The sequence below is a fragment of the Gymnogyps californianus genome, chromosome 11, assembly GCF_018139145.2.
Source record: "Gymnogyps californianus isolate 813 chromosome 11, ASM1813914v2, whole genome shotgun sequence".
In the NCBI taxonomy this organism is placed as follows: Eukaryota; Metazoa; Chordata; class Aves; order Accipitriformes; family Cathartidae; genus Gymnogyps; species Gymnogyps californianus.
In genome coordinates this window covers 9,777,887-9,801,640 of record NC_059481.1, presented here as the reverse complement: position 1 = coordinate 9,801,640, position 23,754 = coordinate 9,777,887, and the positions used below count along the sequence as shown (strand labels likewise).

Genomic DNA, 23,754 nt, shown 5'->3' with positions numbered 1-23,754 from the left:
TCTCAATAAAGTTTTGTAAGTGGTGAATATTAATACATACTTATAACTATATAAAAAGGTGCAAAAAGCAGGCTTCTGGTCAAGAGGCATAAAAAACACTGCTTTACTTACCAACTTTTAATTAATGACTGGAGAGTCATGTTGGTAATCCATCTGATATATCAGTATGTCATGTCCTTCCTCATGATTATTACAAAAATGTAATGGGGCACCTCAGGTTCTCTGCTTTGGATGTGAAGCTGGTTGCAGTCCTCTTCATTTACAAGGAGTATACAAGAATCCCATTTCCCTGGATAAAAAAGGAATCAAATAACAGATTGGTTTTGCTCACAGCTTTAAAATCCTTGGCAAGGCAATACCTTCACAAGCCTCTCTCTTGGATATTCCTGTGTACCTTTTCCTAGTATTTTTATGTGCCCAGGGATTTTTTTTTTTCCCCCCCTCCTACTTTGTGGTGTTTTCCTCTGCCTTTCATAAATGCACAGTTTGTGGCTCTGCCAGTCAATCTATGAGTCCCTGGAAAATCTCTGTGCAGAATACTTTGGGCAATAGCCTTTGTTATTTGGGCTATCAAAAAATAAAGGGAAATTTAACCGCTTCTTCATTTAGAGTGAACAGCATAGCAGCTGTTAGGCCCAATAACTTCAGCATATAATCCAAAACAAAACAAGAAATGTTCCTTATCGTTGATCTGTTCAGTATTTATTGTGTGGGGTATAAAGGTTCTGCCTCAGCAGGCAATTTCACCTGCACTCAGTTTCAGCACAACAAAGAATTCAAGAATATATTTAATTAAACTGTGGACATGCACTAAAAATCAAGTCTCTATTGATCTTCTTTGCTGATCTGGCTGTCTTTGCATTGTGTATGCTTTTTGATATATGTCCGCAGCCAAGCGCAGTCTGTCATACAATCTACTCTAAGTTTGATAAACAGTCTTTGTCCAAAATTTCTGAAGATTCTTAATACGTCACTCTTTCCAACCAAGTAATAATCTGTAGGTGAAAATCCCATAATATTTTCTGTAATTTCTCTAATATAAAATATATTCAATCTTGTTTTAACAGGGTAAGAAACAAGAAGTTCCTAAAGAAGAACAGGGACCAACAACAAAGAATTTGGATTTCTGGGCACAGCTTATTACTCTGATGATCACCATCATAGATGAAGATAAAACATTATATACACCTGTCTTGAACCAGTAAGTAATTACTTTCCCTATAAAAATTAAGAATCATGGATTTATTAAATAAAGACAGGAAATGCACGTGAATCAGTAGTTGTATTTTAAATAAAATCTAGCTATAGATTTTTAAAAATACAGAATATAATGTTGACAGTTTGATAAAGAATTAGTGCTCTGATCATGGAAAAGAGAACCTTTTGTTTTAGGAACACTAAAGACACATGGTATATGAACCATCCCAAAAAGTTAAGTTGCAAAATATTGTGCAAGAGAACTAAATGGACAGACAGAAGGGAAAGTTCAGTGAAATAGTGTGACGGTATTAATGTTATGATAGTATCTTGGCACACAAGGTGTTCAAATCATGCTGAGACCTTTTTAGGCATTGTAATAGAGTTTTAGGGATGTATTTGTAAAAGAATAATGAACTTCACAAAAAGACACTCTCCAAATTTATGATTGGCTAGAGAGAAAGCCTAGCCAGGCTGACTTGAAAATTTATAAAATAGAGAGCAATATCCTGGACTTACCAGAGATGGAAGTTGATTTCTCAGAATTGAAGATGTAACAGATGAGGGAGGTATAATCAATAACCAAGACAAGTCAAATAACTTATGGCTGATACACTAGGAGAGAAGAGAGCGCCAATCAATAAACACGGAAAGAGGAGATAGAGTGCTGGGTTTTGAAAATGAAATATAAAGGAGTGCAAAGGAACATGTTTCACATATTAAGACTGGAGAAACGGATGTTGCACTAATTGAAATGTGACATGATGAGGGCCTAGGGAAAAGTTTTACCTCTTAGCCCTTTGGAGCTACTTTACAGAGAGATTCTAGAAAATCTGGGCATAGTCTAGCTGTGATGACTTATACAAAAGTTAAAATTGAAACATATCTGTATTATGGCTAAACAATTAATAGAAGTGTCTGCAGTGGCATTTAATTGAATGGTCTGAAGGGGAGCAAGAACAAATCTGTTTCTTTCAGCTAAAATAGGGTAGATAGTGAAAGGCACTCTGTACACGGAGATGTGCTTGTCTGTTGATAAAAGGTACCATACTTTTTATGGACCCACAGTATAATTACCAAAGAAACCTCCTGGTAATAACTGGAAGTTGGAAGAGATTTCATTGCCTTCTGATTCTTTCCTTTCCTTTAAATAAATGAAGGATTGTTTCAGTCCTGGATAATAAACATCTCTTTGTTCAATCATTTCCTGCCTTATTAAGGAACAAGTTCTTACCCTACAGAAGAAAGAAAACTCTTTTCCTGTTTAATCCATTTATACAAAGTAGTGTGAAGTACCTCTGTTAACAAAAGCTCAATTTTTTTGTCTGACCGTCTGTATAACAAATATACTTATTACAAAACATCTAATTGGAACAAATACATACATGTGTTTTATGTCAGCCTCTTCACGGAAACCAAACGAGAGTAATTGGAGGTTAATTATTCTAAAAATAATTCTAGCTATATTCTTACGCAAATGTGAGGGAGAAAGGAAAGGGATAAAGAACAGAGTTCCTCTGAGGGGATTAGGAGGTTCCCTAAAGTACAGCTAAGTGATTGTGTAAGATGTGAAAAGAGAAGCAGGAGTGGGTGGAGTTGGGACAGATTAAGGGAGAGACTTTGTGTGTGTGACTTCTCTCCCATTTTCACTGTTGTTTTGGAAGTGGAAGGGTGAACACAGGGAATAAAGTGTCTGAGAAATAGGAGACATCAGGAGCAAGAGATGAAGAGGCTGTGGGTGGAAAAACTTGAAAAACTGTTCAGAGTTGCTTTGGATACATTTTTTTAAAAGAAAAGCTTCTCCTAACACAAAAGCAGCAAGTAAAAACTGTTGAGAAAGATGACAGCCTCTTCACCCTTGCTTACCTCAGAAAAGAAAATGGATGAAAGGAAAATATAAGTCGAATGCATAAGAATATTGCAAAACTATGGCTCCTTATCAGAAATATATGGCCATGCAAAGTCTCAGTGGAATATTCAGGCCTACGCCCATTTGAATCCTGTTGTAGAAATGAGGTTACTGAAGATCCCTAAGAGAGCTCCAAGCATTCTGATAGGCGCTTTCACAATGGCATAATATTGCTCGGAATTTTTTTCCTTAACCAGTTTTGGAAACTCTATTGTTTTATCTACCTTGGAGGCAAAAAAGATGCTGTGATAGAGCAGTTTGAACTATATCCGATTATGAATCCCGATGAAACACGGCATGATTGCCTCACCAAGCATTGCAGCAACTGAAAGACCATACCAGACCATTCAGTGGGAATTGTGGGCAACCTGCAGATCTTATATTACATAAGAAGCTTGACAAGTTTGAGGGAAAAACATGAAGTCTCGTATTTGAGTTGTAAAATTCTCATTCTGCTAGTTAAGACAATGTAAAATGTGATTGGAACGTGATTCACGAACAAATCTAGGGCTTCCCAGCACTTGTCGAATATGCACTGTACACACTGCGAGACAGTAGAAATTGCTATCAAAATAAAATATCTGTTCAATTAAAAGGAACAACAAATCAAGAACAAAATCTTCAACTGAAATATGCTTGTGTATTTGGAAATCAAGATCTAAACTTTGTGCCTCTGCACATCTTTAGTAAAAAGCTTTCCCTTTAATTGTATAGCACATATACTCAGAATAGTCATGTGTATTGTTGTAATACAAATTTAAGAAACAAGACAGCTCTGGTAGGACTTTTAAATTTGGTATTTACTGATTCTTACATCCTTGCAACGTAAGAATCTGTTTTCTTTCCTCTGTGAACACTGTGTGTTTCATACTCTCATTTAGTACTTTAGTACTTTTTAGTACTGTGTTTTAGTGACTCCTGCAGAACATATTGAAATACTGACTTAGCCAGCCCTTGAAATTTTTAGTCTCTATCTGATAGCTAAAAATCACATTTTGAAAGGAAAATAAAAATCATAGTTACCACTCAAGAACAAATGCTATTAATGTTGTCTGAGATTACCAGAGGATACCCACAAAATTATCTGATTCCCTGAAGAACCAAGAAGTGATACCATTTATTATTTGGGTAAAGAAAGCATAAATGGTGTTTCAGAAGAGCTTATCAAAGATACTTAGAGAAAGTACTCAAATGTGAAATAGTATTGCAAAATCTGTTAGGAACTTGTATTTGCAGTTAGAGACAAAAACTTGGAGCAGTGTCAGCACTATGTTCTTGGAGAAGACATAGGGAATAACCAACTCAAAAAGAATGTTAGGGTATGTTGTGATTTAACCCCAGCCAGCAGCTAAGCACCACACAGCCGCTCCCTCACTCCCCCCCGCTCCCAGTGGGATGGGGAGGAGAATCAGGAAAGAAGGTAAAACTCGTGGGTTGATATAAAAACAGTTTAATAACTAAAGTAAAATATAATACTAAAATAATAATAATGAAATATAATAATAATAATAACAGCAATGAAAAAGAATACAACAAAAAGAAAGAAGGGGGCGGGGGGGGACCAAACAAAAAAAAACAGCCAGTGATGCACAATGCAATTGCTCGCTGCCCGCTGACCAATGCCCAAGCAGCGATCCGTGCCTCCGAGCCAGCTCGCCCCTGTTTATATGCTGGGCATGACGTTCCATGGTATGGAATACCCCTTTGGCTAGTTCGGGTCAGCTGTCCTGGCTGTGCTCCCTCCCAGCTTCTTGCACACCTGCTTGCTGGCAGAGCATGGGAAACTGAAACATCCCTGACTCAGGATAAGCGCTACTTAGCAATAACTAAAACATCAGAGTGTTATCAACATTATTCTCACACTAAATCCAAAACCCAGCACTGTACCAGCTAATAAGAAGAAAATTAACTCTATCCCAGCCGAAACCAGGACAGGGTAAAAACCAGAGCCTACAAGAGATGGAAAAAAAAGTGATATGATTAGCAAAGTTAAATTTTGGAGCTCAGAAAGCATTAGCTTAAAATGTAAAAAGTCAAGATAGATTAAACTTTGCAAAAGAAAATAAGAGAGCAAAGAAAAATTGAATACAGTGGGACTGAGTTCTCTTTGCAGTGAACATGGTACTGAGTTGAAATATGATCTGGGCATTCAGAAATTAAAGGAGGATAACACAGGACAAGGAACCTAACTGAAGAATGTTGATGCTAACACAGAATGTCAAATGATACTGAGTGTTTGGAACTGGAAATGATCAGAGCTGCTGTAAAAGCAAGCCTCCGAGAGGTTTCACACACTCCCTCCCCATTCCACAGTGTGGAAAGAACTGGCACGTGAAATCTGCAGGAGCAGATTTCCTCATGCTTCAGGAGCTAGGATGTTTAATAAATCCGTGAAGTCAAGGATAGTAACTTATATTGAAGAAACAACATAATTGTAATGTATGAGCCAGTGAGGTATGAAATATATGTCAGTGGAAAAAAAAAAAACAAAAGCATGGAAGTAAGTGAAAAAAATCAGGTAAACTATATCATGAATTGGACTATGTCAGGCTAACTCTAGAATGTTTCTTTGGTAATGGAAAGTGTATCTGATGTGGTTTGTGTCTTAATTCAGTGATATGCCCCATTATCAATTACACTTCATTCTTTGGAAGCAGATGAATATAACTTACTTCATTGAACTTGTGAACATTACCCTGTTTAACAAAGCGATACTCCGCTCTTTCACAAGACCCACTGTCATTTTCTCATGTAGTAATGTATCATACACTTTAAGACCAGATTAGTTGTATAGACTGTATAAGGTATCTGTCTTGTCCATTCTGTTTTCTTCAGGAAAGGGAACATTGCTTTGGTTAAAAATAAAAACTTTGGATAAGTGGAGGATAGAGCACAAAAAGTGAGAATAGATGAACTCTTTGCTCACAGTTTAAATAGAATACATATTTTCCAAAATCAGAGAGAACTTTTGTCTTAAGAACTAGTGAAGCAGTGACCATGCCCAACACTCCACAGACAGTGCAATCTAACCTGTTGCTGCGTGCACAGCACAAAAATGAGCGTATTCACGCACCAGGACCAGACTCTTGTTAGCACCTGAATGAGACTGAACCCACCGAGTATGGAATATGAGCTATTCTGAGTTTTTGCATCTGAGGTTCAGGGACTTGGATATCCTTAAAATGTAGCAGACTGCAGATTTGACAGCACAAGTTAAGAAAAAGCATTTTTAATTGTCATGATAGGATTTTCTTAGTTTAGGATTGAACTAGAGACATGCAGTACTATCTAGGATAAATGCTTTGGGGGTTTATTTATGTTTTGCTTCATATATTGATTCTTCTTGTTTTCTTTAAAGCTGAGTTCAATTTCATTCATTGATCTGTGGTTTTATATATAGCACTTTGTTAGAACTAGCCAGTGTAAACAGTTTTCATTAAATTTTTGCTTAATTAAAATCAATGGAAGACATTCATAAGTGGCTACATTTTACATGCAGTTCAGTATTTTTGGAAATACATGGAAATAATCATGTATAGGCAACCTAATGGCTAATTTATTTCCCATGAAAACCTAGCAAATTCTGTTTATTAAGAAGTTCCACCAAATAGTATTGTATGGTTGACATATGAGTTGAGGATTAGAGACTGTCATGCAAGTGAGGAAGGTGATTTTAATAGCAATGTTTTGGCTAAACTGAGATTTTACAGTATTGCTCTAAGAATGACAGAGAAATTGGGAAAATTATGGCCTATGAGACAGAAATAATTGTAGCAAGAGGAACCAAAATGACTAATAGAGCACTTTCCTGGTCATCCTCTTGCTTCACTGAGAAATGTGAAAATGTATGGCTTTTACAAAGGGTAGAAAATGTAATATATAGAGGTTTGCATGGGAAATTTCTCTGATATTTTGCTGCTTAGGGACCAAATTCTGAAATAGGTTGCAAAAGAAAAGTCTTTTTACCTAAAAATAAGGTGATAAAATACAAATAATAAAAAATTCCTTACTTACATAGATGCTTTAGAATTTGACCTTTGATTATCTCTTCCATTTAATAAGTCAGCTGCTGCTGTTACCATTGATCTTTAGCATGTGGAAAATTTTGTATGCTTCTGTTGTGTGTTAAGCTTTGTTAGCTTCTCACATAACAACACTGCAATAACTATGATAGTTGCATAATACCCATAATTATGATAGCTGTGTAATACCCATCAGTCTCTGATTGTTTTAAGTATGGAAACTAGCATGAGCTTTACAAAGGAAGTTCAGAGATAACTTGGAATTAAGTATACATGTAGCCCATAAACACTAAATTAAAGTATACAAATGATGGAAACACATATTTTGCTAAATGCTTAGACATAGGGAACAGACAGAAGGTTGACTCCACGACAACAGAAAATGCAAATCCTTGTGTGGATTCACACAGAGGAAAGAAACCCGAATTTTCCATTATGTATAATTCTTAGATCACAGGCTTAACAATGCACAATTGTGCTTCATTACTATGATGATGAGGGATTAACCAAATTATAGAATAATGAGCTTAATAATTACTATTAGGCAGATACTCATAATGCAGGAGACTGGAAGGAGGCTATCTCCTTTCTGTGCTGCTTTACAGCTTCCAGAGTTACAGAGCCTCTACTTTTGAAAGCCGATCATGGCTTCTATCATCCTTTTAGAACAAATGATCTCAAAAAGAAAAGGCCTTTGTATAAGCTAGTACTTATATGAATGCTGTTAACTGTCCTTCCTCCAACTTGATGAAGAAATTCTAGATGCATACTTCTTTTCTGACAAATGTGTGTCTCATCTATTCCTTCAAATATATCTCCTTCCTCTGAGTAGGGTAAAAGATTTTGCAAAATACAATGAAGTCTCTGATTTCCGTCTTGAGTTTCTTTCAAAGAGTGTGATCTGAGGGAAGACTTGGAATTTACTCCAGTAATTGCATTTCTGGAGTACAGTTAAGACAGAGCTTAGGAAAAAGAGAAATAACTTTGCTTTTTTTGCCCAGACCTTTATCTGAAATCCAGGAACAAGAAATGCTGTTTTCATTAGAGTAAGAAATATGTGATAGGAGTCAGTGCTTATTTACATAAAGATGTACCTAGATTCTTGGTTCCTTTATTACAGCAGAAATACTAGCCATCTCCTTGCTCAGAATGACCAGATGAGCCATTGCACAGAAGTATGGCACCCAGTAAGCTCCTTGTCTTCCATTTCTGTCACTATCTATTTTAAAAATTCTTCAGGCTTTTTCTGCCTGCAGCTCACACAACTTAGAGATGGTACCTCAGTCTTTGATTTACAAAAATAAACCCTAGACTATCCGACTTAGTTCTGGCTAACCATTTGACTAGTTTCTTAAGCAGTCCAGCTCTTTTTACAATATAAGGAGACTTGATCCCTTTCCCTTCAGCTTGTCAGAGTGCTTGGCATACCCTTTGGCTTTATTTGGATTAGTTTTTGAATCCAAGCCCCAGCTTTAGCATCCATTAACACCTTGTGCACAGCAATAAATCATGCTAAGAAATCCTTGAGCTGTCTGTAACTTGTTTGGAATTTGATAATAATTTCAGTCCTTTAGTGAGGGATGGTTTCTCACTGAGCTCATTCATTTGTAGATGAACTTTCTCTTACATCAAACCTTAGTAAGGAAAGGAGAATCAGCCCTGCATGTGACTCTAATTGTTGTGTATTTTGTCAGAACCAGAGAACTTCTACACTAATCTAACTACCTGGGTCTGTGAAGAATTTGACTCTGAATTTTTTAAATATGGTGAATTTAAAACACTCTTCTTGGGGACTTGTTTCTTCTTTATATTTTAATGCTTTGACTAATTTTTGCTTTCAATTGTGTTTGTATTTTTGTATATGTCAGAATTTGCCTTCAGTTGTGGCCCCAAATGCAGATAAGTCAGTGGTGACTGCTGTGAACTGTGACATATGACTTTCTTGAGCAGTGTCTGATTATTCTATGTGAAGGTCACTTTTAGGGAAATAGAATTATATAGCTTCTTCTGTCATTATTCTTAGCCAGAAAGATGTATACAGTTGAAAAAACATTACTGCTGCTTCTGACATTTGGAACCAAACTCAAGATGTGCCAGAACTATCTATAGCACAAATTGAAAGTTGTACTTACAGTTGTCAAGTACTGATCTTAGCATTATAACATGATGTCAGGAAGGAATGTAATATAACATGGAATTTGTAAGAAGCTGTCTTCCTTTTTACAATACTATTTTTAGGGTCCTCCAAGCAGTTTAACAGTGGCCGCATATGTCAAGCCTAGGCTCTTTTCCTTCTTCTTTACCTATAGATGTATAGATGTTAGAAAATTAAGACGATGTTGAAAATATTAAATGTACATAATATACTTAGAAGCAAAACCAACTGAACAGATTAATAGTGAAGAATAACAGGCATAATAAAATCTCAGTCATGTTCTGCTCTGCAGTTTACATTACTGTTTATTGTATACATTCCCAACATGAGCATTTTTCATAGTGCTGATAATTCAGCCTTTCAGTTTAGTCAGACAGTGAAATATGTCTGACAGAATACTAAGTGCATCTCTCTGACAAAGTGCAAGCTGGGAACGAGGGAAAACTAAGCTTTTGGGGAGTCATGTACTTGGAGATAAATATCAAATGTTAATTGATCACCTGGAATTTTCCATTCATATTTATTTCCATTTTCTCCGAATATTTATGTAATAGCATCATAGAATCATAGAATGGTTTGCGTTGGAAGGGACCTTAAAGATCACCTAGTTCCAACCCCTCTGCCACAGGCAGGGACACCTTCAACTAGATCAGGTTGCTCAAAGCCCCATCCAGCCTGGCCTTAAACACTTCCAGGGATGGGGCATCCACAACCTCTCTGGGCAACCTGTTCCAGTGCCTCACCACCCTCACAGTGAAGAACTTCTTCCTAATATCTAATGCAAATCTACCCTCTTTCAGTTTAAAGCCATTACTCCTTGTCCTATCACTACGCTCCCTGATAAAGACTCCCTCCCCATCTTTCCTGCAGGCCCCCTTTTAGGTACTGGAAGGCTGCTATAAGTTCTCCCTGGAGCCTTCTCTTCTCCAGGCTGAACAACCCCAGCTCTCTCAGCCTGTCCTCAAAGGGGAGGTGCTCCAGCCCCCTGATCATCCTCATGGCCCTCCTCTGGACTCGCTTGAACAGGTCCATGTCCTTCTTATGTTGGGGGCCCCAGAGCTGAACGCAGTACTCCAGGTAGGGTCTTACGAGAGTGGAGTGGAGAATCACCTCCCTTGACCTGCTGGGCACACTTCTTTCAATGCAATCCAGGATATGGTTGGCTTTCTGGGCTGTAAAAATACATTGCTGGGTCATGTTGAGCTTCTCATCAACCAACACCCCCAAGTCCTTCTCCTCAGGGCTGCTCTCAATCCATTCTCTCGCCAGCCTGTATTTGTGCTCGGGATTGCCCCGGCCCATGTGCAGGACCTTGCACTTGCCCTTGTTGAACTTCATGAGGTTCACACGGGCCCACCTCTCAAGCCTGTCAGGGTCTCTCTGGATGGCATCCCTTCCCTCCAGCATGTCGACTACACCACACAGCTTGGTGTTGTTGGCAAACTTGCTGAGGGTGCCCTCAATTCCACTGTCCATGTCGCTGACAAAGATGTTAAACAGCGCTGGTCCCAATACCGACCCCTGAGGAATGCCACTCATCACTGGTCTCCACTTGGATATCAAGCCGTTGCCCACAACTCTTTGAGTGTGACCATCCAGCCAATTCCTTATCCACTGAGTGGTCCATCCGTCAAATCCATGTCTCTCCAATTTAGAGACAAGGATGTCATGCGGGACGGTGTCAAATACTTTGGACAAGTCCAGGTAGATGACACCAATTGCTCTTCCCTTACCCACCAACGCTGTAACCCCATCATAAAAGGCCACCAAATTTGTCAGGCATGATTTGCCCTTAGTGAAGCCATGTTGGCTGTCACCAATCACTTCCTTATGTTCCATGTGCCTTAGCATAGTTTCCAGGAGGATCTGCTCCATGATCTTGCCAGGCACAGAGGTGAGACTGACTGGCCTGCATTTCCCTGTGTCTTCCTTTTTTCCTTGTTAAAATGGAGGTTGTGTTTCCCTTTTTCCAGTCAGTGGGAACTTCCCCGGACTGCCACGACTTCTCAAATATGATGGATAGTGGCTTAGCCACTTCGTCTGCCAGTTCCCTCAGGAGCCGCAGGTGCATCTCATGAGGTCCCATGGACTTGTGCACCTTCAGGTTCCTTAGATGGTCTTGAACCTGATCTTCTCCTACGGTGGGCAGTTCTTCATTCTCCCAGTCCCTGCCTTTGCCTTCTGCGACTTGGGCGGTGTGGCTGGAGCACTTGCCAGTGAAGACTGAGGCAAAAAAGTCATTGAGTACCTCAGCCTTCTCCATGTCCCAGGTAACCAGGTCTCCTGTTTCCTTCCGGAGAAGGCTCACATTTTCCCTAGTCTTCCTTTTATCACCGATGTACCTATAGAAGCTTTTCTTGTTGCCCTTGATGTCCCTGGCCAGATTTAATTCTATCAGGGCTTTAGCTTTCCTAACCTGATCCCTGGCTGCTCGGACAATTTCTCTGTATTCCTCCCAGGCTACCTGTCCTTGCTTCCACCCTCTGCAGGCTTCCTTTTTGTGTTTGAGTTTGTTGAGGAGCTCCTTGTTCATCCATGCAGGCCTCCTGGAGTTTTTGCCTGACTTCCTCTTTGTTGGGATGCATCGCTCCTGAGCTCGGAGGAGTGATCCTTGAATACTAACCAGCTTTCTTGGGCCCCTCTTCCTTCCAGGGCTTTATCCCATGGTACTCTACCAAGCAGATCCCTGAAGAGGCCAAAGTCTGCTCTCCTGAAGTCCAGGGTTGCAGGCCAGCTGTGTGCCCGCCTTGCTGCCCTAAGGATCTTGAACTCCACCATTTCATGGTCACTGCAGCCAAGGCTGCCCTTGAGCTTCACATTCCCCACCATCCCCTCCTTGTTGGTGAGAACAAGGTCCAGCATGGCACCTCTCCTCGTTGGCTCCTCTATCACTTGGAGGAGGAAGTTACCACCAACGCATTCCATGAACCTCCTGGGTTGCTTATGCCCTGCTGTGTTGTCCCTCCAACAGATATCAGGGTGGCTGAAGTCCCCCATGAGGACCAAGGCTTGTGAACATGAGGCTGCTCCTATCTGTCTATAGAGGGCCTCATTCACTTGATCTTCCTGGTCGGGTGGCCTGTAGCAGACGCCCACTAAAATGTCGCCTGCCCCTGCCCTCCCTTTAATCCTGACTCATAAGCTCTGGGTCAGCTCCTCATCCATCCCCAGGCAGACCTCCATGCACTCCAGCTGGTCACTGACATAGAGGGTGACACCCCCTCCTCGTCTCCCCTGCCTGTCCTTCCTAAACAGCCTGTGTCCTTCCATTCCAACACTCCAGTCACAGGAGCCATCCCACCACGTCTCCGTGATAGTATGTGTAGCTATAATAATAATAGTCTGTGTGTGTATATATAACAGTATGTGTATATATTATATATATTAGTGTATATATAATAGTATGTGTGTATATATAGTATGTGTGTATATATAATAATAATAGTATGTGCATATATATCTATATGTATGTATATTAAAGCAAACTGGAACCCTGTCCTGGTTGGGAAGAGGGCTCAGAAGGAAGATTCAAAAGCTTAAGTTCTCTTGCTGACTGACATTCACCTGTCACAGGATATTGAGCAAGTCACTTCTCCTTTGTCTTCTTCCCTATTCTCTGTCTGGTCTTTTTAAACTGTGAGTTTTGAAGGTCAGTGGTTTTCTCTTATTACATATTTCAAAGTTCCTGCATAGTAATTTCTTAAACCTACCAGATGCCTCTAAGTGCTACTGTAATGCAAATAATAAATTATATATTATTATTACATGAGTAATCTTAGAAATATGAGTAACCAAATTAAAGCAAATGTGACTACTCATGCATAAAACTACCTCTGAGGACAATTGTGGCAGGAGTGGTGCACACCGTAGCCGTATCAATTACACTTCCCCACAGGAAAAAGGGTTCACATTTGGATATAGTACATATATACCTAAAGTCTTCGTCAGTATTCTGCAGTCTCAAGTTGTGCATGTGCCCTTATATTCTTAATTGAATGCACAAATGGCATTATAACAATGGGGTAGATTGTTTAAAATACACAGTAAAAGTTAGGGACATCAAAAACAGATATGTTAGTGTAAATTGCAAAGTAGACATGACACGATTTTTAGCCCTTCCCTTAGATAAGGTACAAACCACCCAGCAAGTACCAGAGACTAGAAGCATACTGTGAAAATTGCCAATATTGACCAGTAACTCTTGGCAGATGGCAAGCCACTGGAAGCATTCTTGATTCTTTCCTAGAAGAACAGAGACAGGAAAAAAGTCCTGCAGGCATTAACTAGCTTGTCACTGTATGACAGATTGCTTCGTAACAATCAAATCAACAAAAATGAATGTAATATTAATTGCAATAATACAGATATTTCCCACATTGTTCACACAAACAGTCCTGCTGGTGGAGTTAAATGGAACATTCCTTTCAAGCTTGTCATGTTACAGTTGGTTTCTCTACTTGCTCTGGTAGGACCGACTTGTATTGGCATTTATACTTACCATAGACATGCTGATGTATGTTTGACATCAGATTTCAAGCACAGTCTAAGTCAGCCTGCCTTCATCACACTTGTATTGGAATCAGTAATGCTGTTCCTCTAAATGAGATCTGCAAAGTCATTATCTGTGTGACAGTGCAGAAGATGCAGATCATGGTGTCTAATGAGATTTACTATCACTGGCTTGCACCTTAAATCTTAACAGTAATGTAGCTGAAAGAGCAAGATATCTTGCATTATCAGCAGCACGGAGGTCAATGGACTTTTGTTCTATGCCCACGAACACAAGGTCTGGGACATGGTATAAGAAATACCTAAAAAATTGTCTGCTTGAAAGGTGCCACCTCTGCTACAATCAGTGAAGCTGAACCAGCTTCACTGATAAATACTGTGGGTTTTAACTGAATGAAGAACCTCACTTCTGACACATTTGGGAGAAGTGTGGAAGGAAGCTTCTGTTTCTGATGTGCTACATTTAACAAAATACATAAAAATTTTGCCTATTTGAAGTTCTACAAGGCTTTAACTTATTTTCTTGAGATCTATTTTAGTATGCCCACACTTGCATAAGAAGTCTGTCAAATGGAAATGAAGTGGATAATTGAGACTTTTGTGGATAATTTGACATGTTTCAAAATGCCTATTTCAATGGATTTCTCTTGGGTTTATATTTAAAATACGTAAGTGATTGTTTGATTTGAATAAGAAGTTAGGAGGTCATTTGGATTTCTTTTTTTTTTTTAATCTATGGAAATCTCAAGGATTCTTTTTTTGATTCCAGGGGTGTTTTTAATTGCCTCTTTTCAGGCTTTGATAAAGGAGCTCTCATAAACCATGACATTTGTTACTAAAACAAATTTCATGCAATGGAGGAATGTTACTCTGAAAAGCTCGGCTACTGTTTTAGCAATTTAAGGACCTTAAGAAGAGACCAAATGCTGCTACCCTCATGAATAGAGCTGCTAGTGCAGTGAGTTGTATTTTGCATAATAACATATTGGGCTGCATTTGGAAGACCACAGCCCACAGGCTGAAGGAAGTGATTGCTTCCTTCTGGTCAGAACCTGTGACACTGCATTTGGGTGGTTGTTTCCAGTCTTGATTCCCCAGTACAAGACAGACATTGTCGAACTGGAGAACTACAGTGGAGGACAACCAAGAAGATTAGGGGAATGGAACATGTGATGTGTGAGGAGAAGCTAAGGGAGAAGTTTGTACAGCCTGAGGAAAACACAGCTAAGGGCAGGACTGATTGCATTCTTCAGCTTCCAAGTAAGATGCTATAAGGAAAAGACAGGGCCAAACCACTTCCAGAAGTGCACAGTAAAAGGCACGAGCACAATTTTTAGGTAGGGAAACTCATATTAGCTATACAGGAGCAAATCCACATTCCACAGTGAGAGGGGTCAAACACCGAACTATGTTGCCCAGAAATGTGTCATTTTCATGTTTGGAGGTAGTCAGAATTCAGCTGTACAGGCCCTGAGCAACCTGACATAACTTTGAGGTTCCCTCTGCTTTGAGCTAGATGACCTTCAGATGTCCATTCCAGCTTAAATTGTTCAAAAATTCTATAAAAATAGCTGCATTAGCTCTGCTGTCCATGTGGTCAATACTGGATGCCTAGAGAAAGAGGGTATCACAGTCATCATTGCAATCCTGGCCAGCTAATGGTTGAAATAGTAGCCACAATATTATAGCCTTTCTAGTTAAGGGCAAAATTTTACTCCATCACAATTCTGTGATACTTGTTGACACAGGTCTTAGCTTTATTTCCTTTTCGTTATTTCCTTTCGACATTCAGAGCAAATCTTTTGAATGCATGATGTATTCTGTGAATCCTGTACACTTTTTACAATATTCATTAAAAGAATAGCTAACTGAAATTACACATAAATATTACTTAGAGAGACGTAAATATATACCAAGGGGGAAAATCTAATCCCAGGATTTTGATGTTAGCAAATGCAGAAATTGGTTGAAAAATTTAGAATTATTTAGATCTTACTTTCAAGAAAAAGTAATTAATGCAGAAATGCTATGTCAATTACACTCTGATAATCTCTGTCCAATCCTCTGTAAACTAATAATACTTGAGAAATTTAAAATCAAATTGTCTACACCACACAGCTTTAATGTCTCCATGTAATTCAGTTTTCAACCGTCATAGTTAGTACATATATGAAAGGAATTTTAACAATGGTAGATAACAGCTGTTTATTTCTGAAATATGTTTATAAGTAGTAAATTTTTTTAATAAGCAGCTTGTGGCTAATTAGTTTTATGATACAAAATGTTGTACTGTCTCAAATTGTTGTACATCAGTGAATAGGATAAAGAATGCAGAGCAGAGTAACAGAATAAAGCTTATTTTCTTGTGTCAACACAATTCATATGAATGACGGGATAAAAGCCATGAATCAGATGTGAAATGGTTATTTCTAACGTGCAAAACCAATGTTTGTCACAGTTTCCGTTGTGCATACCTGAGTGAAGGTATGAGTGAAGCTGCAGCAGCAGTCAAGCTTGTGAAGGCAGTGTTGAAAACTAGTTTACTTTGCTTACGGGATTCCACTTACTGCCAGCTCTGATATGAGTATTGTTCGTGTCCTGGTTTCGGCTGGGACAGAGTTAATTTTCTTCTTAGTAGCTGGTACAGTGCTGTGTTTTGGATTTAGTGTGAGAATGATGTTGATAACACTCCGATGTTTTAGTTGTTGCTAAGTAGCGCTTATCTTAAGCCAAGGACTTTCCAGTTTCCCATGCTCTGCCAGCAAGCAGGTGTGCAAGAAGCTGGGAGGGAGCACAGCCGGGGCAGCTGACCCAAACTAGCCAAAGGGGTATTCCATACCATAGAACATCATGCCCAGTATATAAACAGGGGGGAGTTGGCCGGGAGGGGCGGATCGCGGTTCGGGAACTAACTGGGCATCGGTCAGCGGGTGGTGAGCAATTGCATTGTGCATCACTGGGGTTTTTTTTTTCCCTCCCCCCCCCTTCTTTTTGTTGCATTCCTTTTCATTACTATTATTATTATATTTCATTATTACTATTGTTAGTATTATATTTTACTTTAGTTATTAAACTGTTCTTATCTCAACCCACGAGTTTTACTTTTTTTTCCTTTGCTTTCCTCCTCCTCACCCCACTGGGAGGGGGAGGGGGAAACGGCTGCGTGGTGCTGAGTTGCTGGCTGGGGTTAAACCACGACAGTTCATAAATGCAAAACGTGGAAAAGCAATGGTATCATTGTGTGGAGAAGGGGCTGGGATAGTGCTAAAGCCAGAGTTCTCTAGTTATAATGTGATAAGCAAGTAGTTTTACTTTCTGAACCAGGATTAAATTATCTGGAAGTCAAACTATTAAATCGTAGGAAACTTTAATGAAATAAAGTCTAGCTGAACTCTGGCAAGCTATGTGATGTCATTTCCAAGCATGTTAATGCTTGGAGAAGTGTATTTTATGGCTAATATTGCAACACAATGAGATCTACAGGCATATTAGGTACTAGTTCATTAGCATGTTAAATCAATTTCCTTGGCTGAAAATGATGATTAGGTTAACTGTCCACATTACATTACTAACCTACTTTGGACAAATTCAAAATCTATTATTTGAGTCTCTGATGAATACATCTACAGGTATCATAGCTGCCATAAAGCAAATCAATTACATGTGAAAAGTAAAAGTTTTATACTAAAACACAGTGGGCTTTCTGTTGTATGATCATTTTTGTCACAGTAATCTCCTGCTAAGAGGTCACTGTATTGGATAAAATGAAACAGGATGTACGGGAATAGCAGTCAGTCTTGCAGGGCTGTATAAAAAATGTATTCGTGTAATGATAAAATTGCAAATATCCATACCGTAGGCATTGGATGGAAGGATTTCATTGGTACGTCCAGTTGATGATTATGCTTTAAGTTTATATTTCTCAGGAACACAGAAGTTGATATCTGTGGGCGTGAACTTTAGGTACCTAACTGAAGTCAGGTGGGATGAATCAAGGATACTGTGTCGAACTACAGTAATTTAAGCAACACAATGAAAAGATAATTGCAGTTTGTGTGTGCATGTGTTTTCACAAGTTAAAATGTATACACATATATATACTACTAATCAAACAAATGCGTTTTTATCAGACCCAGCCTTGCATTATGGCCAGCTTTGCATTATGGACAAAAGACAGTATCAATATTAAATCAACTTTCAAATATTTCCTCAGAGCAACATTGTCAGAGTTCAAGTCTGGTGCTAAGAGAGCACTCAGAGTGGAGTGGAGGTAAAGAAATTAAGACAGTTGAAATACATTTGAGCTTTTGAACAACAATTAATTTTGTGTTAACAGAATTAATACAAAGTTCTGTAACTGAGCAGCCATTAGCATCAAGAAGGCATGTCAGTGATCTGAGCTAGCAACTGCTTCATATTAAAGTGACAGAGATAATGACCTGTTTAAGTACTTTTTCTTTGCAGATACGATCAGGGTCAAATATGTCCCTGGAAAGAATACATTACTTAGATCATATTGCTACCACCTTAAAGTTGCACATCATTCTCATTCTTTCTTTGGCAAAAAGAACTTTAAAAATCCTTACATTTTTACAAAATTATTACAGAATATTTTCTCAATTTGATTAGTGCTTCAATAAAAGGTCAAAATACTTTGGATCAAATTCTCTGCTAGTGTAAAGTGGTGTAATAAACTCAAGACAAAAGCCACACAGCTCTGTGTGTTTCCTCATGAATATGGTCTTTGATGAGTTTATGTGTTCATGGTGAACTGCTAGTGTATTCGTATGGCTCTCACTGCACCACTGTAGTATAAACAACTGTTTTACCACTCAGAAGTTCTGTGCAACACTTTCTGCTCTTTAGCTGCATGACCTGCTTTGGTCTGCTTCTGTGCCCTGAGAACTGCTTGTATTAATGTCAGTCCCACACCTGCAGTAAGGACAGCCTTTTCTTTTTTTTTTTTTTTTTTAAAGGACAGACAAATAGCTGTCCTTTTAAATATGATGTGAAACATACAGTGTCTGTCACTAAAACGTCAGCTTTTGCTAGTAGCTAACAGTGAAGATGGTAACTGAAAGATTAAAGCTTGTCTTTTACATAGAATAAGAAGCAGCTGGGATCTATGAAAAAGTTGTGGAAAAATACTTAACTGATAACAGCAAAAAATGTCTAAAAAGGACTGTTTTTTAAACATGACGTGAAGCATAAGACCAAAACTAAAGTTTTGAATCAAAAATATGCATTTAGCTACCTTTTATATTCTTTACTGTTTTATCTGCACTTCAAGGTGAAAGCCTTCAAACAGTGAACTGTATTCAACTAGTATAAACCAATATAGCTTCACAGACAACTTCACTATTTTCCAGTGTAATAAGGGAATTAAGGAAAACCTGTAGCTGCTAAACATCTGAGCCAACTCTTTCAGGTTTTTCATAAGCCATCTGATTTATCTAAAGTTGAGGATTTATCTTCAAGATAGATGGATGTTTCTTGATTTAAAATCTCATGTGAGGGAATTTGTGCAACTCTCAACTAATTACTGAGGCCCCTGACATTAGACTAAGAGAATTTTTTATTTGAGGATTGGATGGTTCATATAATTGTACAAAACACAAAATACAGTAAGTGCATACTAGGGGAATTATTTTGTGGAAATATTTGCCTCTCTGCTGTGCAGCTGTAAGCATAATTTCTAGCAGCAGGTGAACTGATGTAATGTGATTGATTGCAGGTTCCCTCAAGAGCTGAACATGGGAAAAATCAGTGCTGAAATCATGTGGACTCTGTTTGCCCAGGACATGAAATATGCTCTGGAAGGTAATTAGAACAAACTATTAATTACACTAGAGAGTTCACCAAGACTGATTTCCACTGCAAATGACAGCTGGCATCAGATTTCTGTGGGTGGTAAGAGCTTTCTGGCATACTTGTTTAAGATGTTTCATAGGTTAGTGAAAAAGAAGCATTGTAAAGGAAGAAAATCATTGCACTGCAACTATATGAAGTTATCTGTGGAAAAGGAGACAAAAGAACTGTAACTTGAAATGCTACTTCTTATTACCTAAATCTGACAAAATCCTCAATGTCCAAAGAACCACAAATATGCTTGCTAGAGGGTACTGTAGGCATTCCATGTTTTCTTACTAGCTGAAAATTGCTAACTTGCCCGTAAGAAACATTTACAGAATGAAGTTATGGAGAAAACACACACAGATAATTAAACCACTTTGTGTTCAAAAGGCAGGTTGTATTCATTCTAGTTCCAACAGACTCAAATGCAGTTTCCTTTTATTCTTTAAGATAGTACTGTGGTTAACCGTAGGTAAAATATACTTTTTTTTCTCTATAGCAGATAGTCTCTAACTAATTATTTCAAACCCACTCATTAAAATATGGTTATTTCAGAAAAGCAAGTTAAAATACCTACATGAAATTTAAAAAAAAATAAGAGAAGGAATTAAGGAAATAGTCTTAATTAATGACAGAAATATAGCCAGCCCATATACACGTATTCACATGAACTTTTAGATCATTATTAAAATCATGACTCTTGAAAATAAGTTCATCAAACTCTCCCTAACTAGTATTTATTTTTGCAGAATAAAAAATGATGGCATTAGCTGAACTTCACTAATTTTCTTTACCTATTAAACAGATTTCAGGTTTAAATGTGAGAGAAATGCAAGAGGATTTTAGTTTCCATTGGACATCAAGAGTATAGCTAAGATGAATTGGAAACTAAATGGATCAAATCTAAATTTGATCAGAAAACTAGGTTTTCTGCATTGTAAGATGTGTAATAAAATGCATTCTGTTGGTCTTGTACGTATACAATCTTTACAGAGTTTCTTTCCAGAAAAAAAAAAAGTTAAAAAAAAGTATATCAGAAACCACTTGTAAAGCAGTCAGTGCAGTTTATAATCTCATAGTCAACCCCAACATGATGTGAAAGGAATTATAATATACAGTGCTGTTTTTTAAAAACAAAATAATTTTTCTCATCCTTTTATAAAAAATTGTTATTCAGAGAAAGAAAGGATTTATAGTGCTAGCCTTTTTTTTTTTTTTTTTTTACTTCCACAGTAGCAGAAATAGCTAATTGTGATTTTCAGGTAAGCAAACTCACATTGCCTTCAGTCAAGCCTGCTACTAACTACAGAGGAAATCTGCCAGTGGTGAAAATAGGTATGAGGTTGGATTTAAACAACAATGTAATTCAATAGGCATAAAGTATAAAAAAATGGAATATTTCAAGATTAATTTCTATATTATTTGCTCCAGAATGTCTAATGCGATAATATCAGTGTTGTGGTACTTTGGTGATACTGTAGATTTTTATGATGATAAAGAAAAAGAGAGAAAAGATGAGTGACTAGACTGGCTATTAATGGAAGAATTATTTTGTTCATCTGCTGTTGTGTTACTTTATTTTCTTAATTATGTTATTTGAATGTGGAATTTGCACACTAAGCACAGCAGAAGAAAAAGATAGGAAGAAAGGAAGGAATTAATTACCAGAGCGGTGATTATAATATGTAGAATGACAACAGAAGACATGAGAAATCAAATCAAAGATGTGGGTAGGAGAAGAGATGTTCAAATTAATATTTGAAGGTGATGTTCTATAGTCAGGTCAGAGTGAAGCAAAAGTACAAGTTTGAGAAAGCTAATGTCAGGCAGGAGATCATCCTTTGAGTGATCAATGAAGTCAAAAGCTACTAAGAGCTGAGAAGCATGCGGACCAAATGAAAGCCACTATTTTGGGTTAGACATATTCCTGATTCTCTCCTCTCACTCCTGATCAGTGAGAACGACCTTGTATCTGGAGAGGCTGTAAATCAGGAACAGGTATCAGAAGATGGCTGTTCAGCAACTCAGTGTTGTGATTGCACTTATAGATAGCTAGACAGATTAATAAGAATTTCTGATAGCCATTATATTGTCATGCTTTCATAACTTTGAATGTACAGCTATACTCTGCACACAGACATCCCTGAGCACCCCAGCGCTTATAGTGTTTTAGCCATTGAACTATAAACATTCTGTACTGCCACAAGATAATTCACTCTATTTGCTAAGTAGAGCATACTGATCACTCAAAAGACAGCTTCAGATCAAGCCGTAGTTTGTTTCTTGGCTGTGAAGAATAGAATAGGAAGCTCTTGAGGAGGAGTTAATTATACAATATATGAAGTGTGGATGGTTGGGCTGGAGAAGGACTTTAAAACAAATATTAATTTTAATATCCTAATTCTGCAGAGAGAGAGAGGACTCATTAGGAGGCACTTGACTTTCTATGTCTATTCCAAACCAGTCCCTGTGTATGGTCTCATCTCTGTGTTGCTGTGGATACTGTCTGTCTGAGGAGAGTAAATGCCATTTTTGTCATTAGAAATTCTAAGTCACTCCCAGAATCAGTAGTGAAACGGTTCCTGTGTATAAAGAATAATTAAAGGAAATTGAAATTAATTATAAATTATTATAAATATGCAAAATTTCACCTTCTATGGTTTCATTGCTAAACAGGAACCTCAATAAATCTAGTCACAAAATATAGATCAGTATGCTCTTTCTCTCTCGAGCTTTGCTGTTTTATAAATCATTAATTCTTTCCATGGATATTCTACAATCTGAGTTTGATTCTCCAGTCGTTAATGGCAACAAAATTTTTTGCTTAAAATTCTACAAGATTAGGAGCAAGCCCCTAAATATGATCACACTCAATCCTCATGGTTTTAATGGAGTTCATTAAAATGCATCGCATTCTGCTATGCCAGTCTCGCCTTCCAAGTTATTAGCATAGGCTACCATCTGTTCATATGTAGTGTCCAGGGCTGTGGTTGCAATCTTTGCCTGATTCAATTTAGTATTAATCTCCTGAAGCAGCATCTTTTGTGTTAAAAAGTTGATTCCTTTCTGCATCCAATCAAGAAGCACTGAAATAGTCCCACATTGTTTGCAAAAGGATTGCTGATGTGATAAAAAAGATTAGATTAGCTCATCCAAGGTCCTGTTTCTGTTTTTTCCCACCTTATATATTCCCACATATATCCAGCCACTCCCATCAGCTTAAATTCAGGAAATGAGTATTTCATAACTCTGTTCTCTAACAGAAGACCAATACTGGAACATACACTGTACATTCCTTTCTCCCTTTTTCCTGAGAGGAGTTCAGAATGGCTGTTCAGGCTATGTCCTCTCACTGTACAGCTGAATGCCTCCTATATCTGCTCAGGGGATGTATGGAGCTGCAGCTGCTGCTGGGGAGAATTGCTGCTCTTCAGCAGTGCTGCCTACCTCCTTTGTAATAGAAGCCAATCGGCCCTGCGAGCCAGGCACCAGCAGTCGTTACACCCCTCTGCCTTGTCTTCTCCCTTGATTCTTGCCCAGGACATCTAGCTAGGAGGCTGCTGTTGTGACATGGAGAAGACAGAGCGAACAGCAGCTTCCATAGCAGTGGCCTTTTGCTAGAGAAGAGTACAGCGGCTGCATGTCTCTCTGAATACCAAGGCAGCGTATTTGCATGTGACAGGGTGGATGGCTGCTGTCGGGGGAAACGGCTCGCTTTTTGGGTGAGGGAGGAAAGGACATCCCAAAGCACAGTTCAAGTCTCCACAGCTGCCCAGATCAGGGCTACACTGTGCCAAGCTGACATGCCTTGCAAACAAAACTGTACTAAAATCTGATTCATCATTTCATTCTAGATTTTCTTCCATTTTAAATTAATAACAATGCTTAGCCTTTGCAAAGTATTAAAAGGTTTATGCACACTTTAACAAATTAAGTCCACACCAGTTCTAATTTTTTTCTGATCTAAAGAGCTTGGGATTATTTTCATGTATAGATTTTGCATGGAGAAGGTATCACATGTTTCTCTTTGAGAACTGACTTCATTAGATTTGGCCCTTTGTTTTTTTTTTTTCTTCTTTGCAAGTTATTCATGATGCAAAAGTGATTTG

General features: G+C 38.3%; 1 protein-coding gene across 2 annotated transcripts in view; it reads left to right on the top strand.

Annotated features, from left to right (window-relative positions):
• Window positions 1-23,754, top strand: part of UNC13C (unc-13 homolog C) — a 188,418-nt gene that overhangs the window by 109,218 nt on the left and 55,446 nt on the right. For both annotated transcript variants that reach the window (XM_050903121.1, XM_050903120.1), the window contains 2 exons: window positions 1,068-1,201; window positions 19,527-19,612. In XM_050903121.1, coding sequence (XP_050759078.1) covers window positions 1,068-1,201; window positions 19,527-19,612 — 220 coding nt within the window. The remainder of the gene's footprint in view (window positions 1-1,067; window positions 1,202-19,526; window positions 19,613-23,754) is intronic.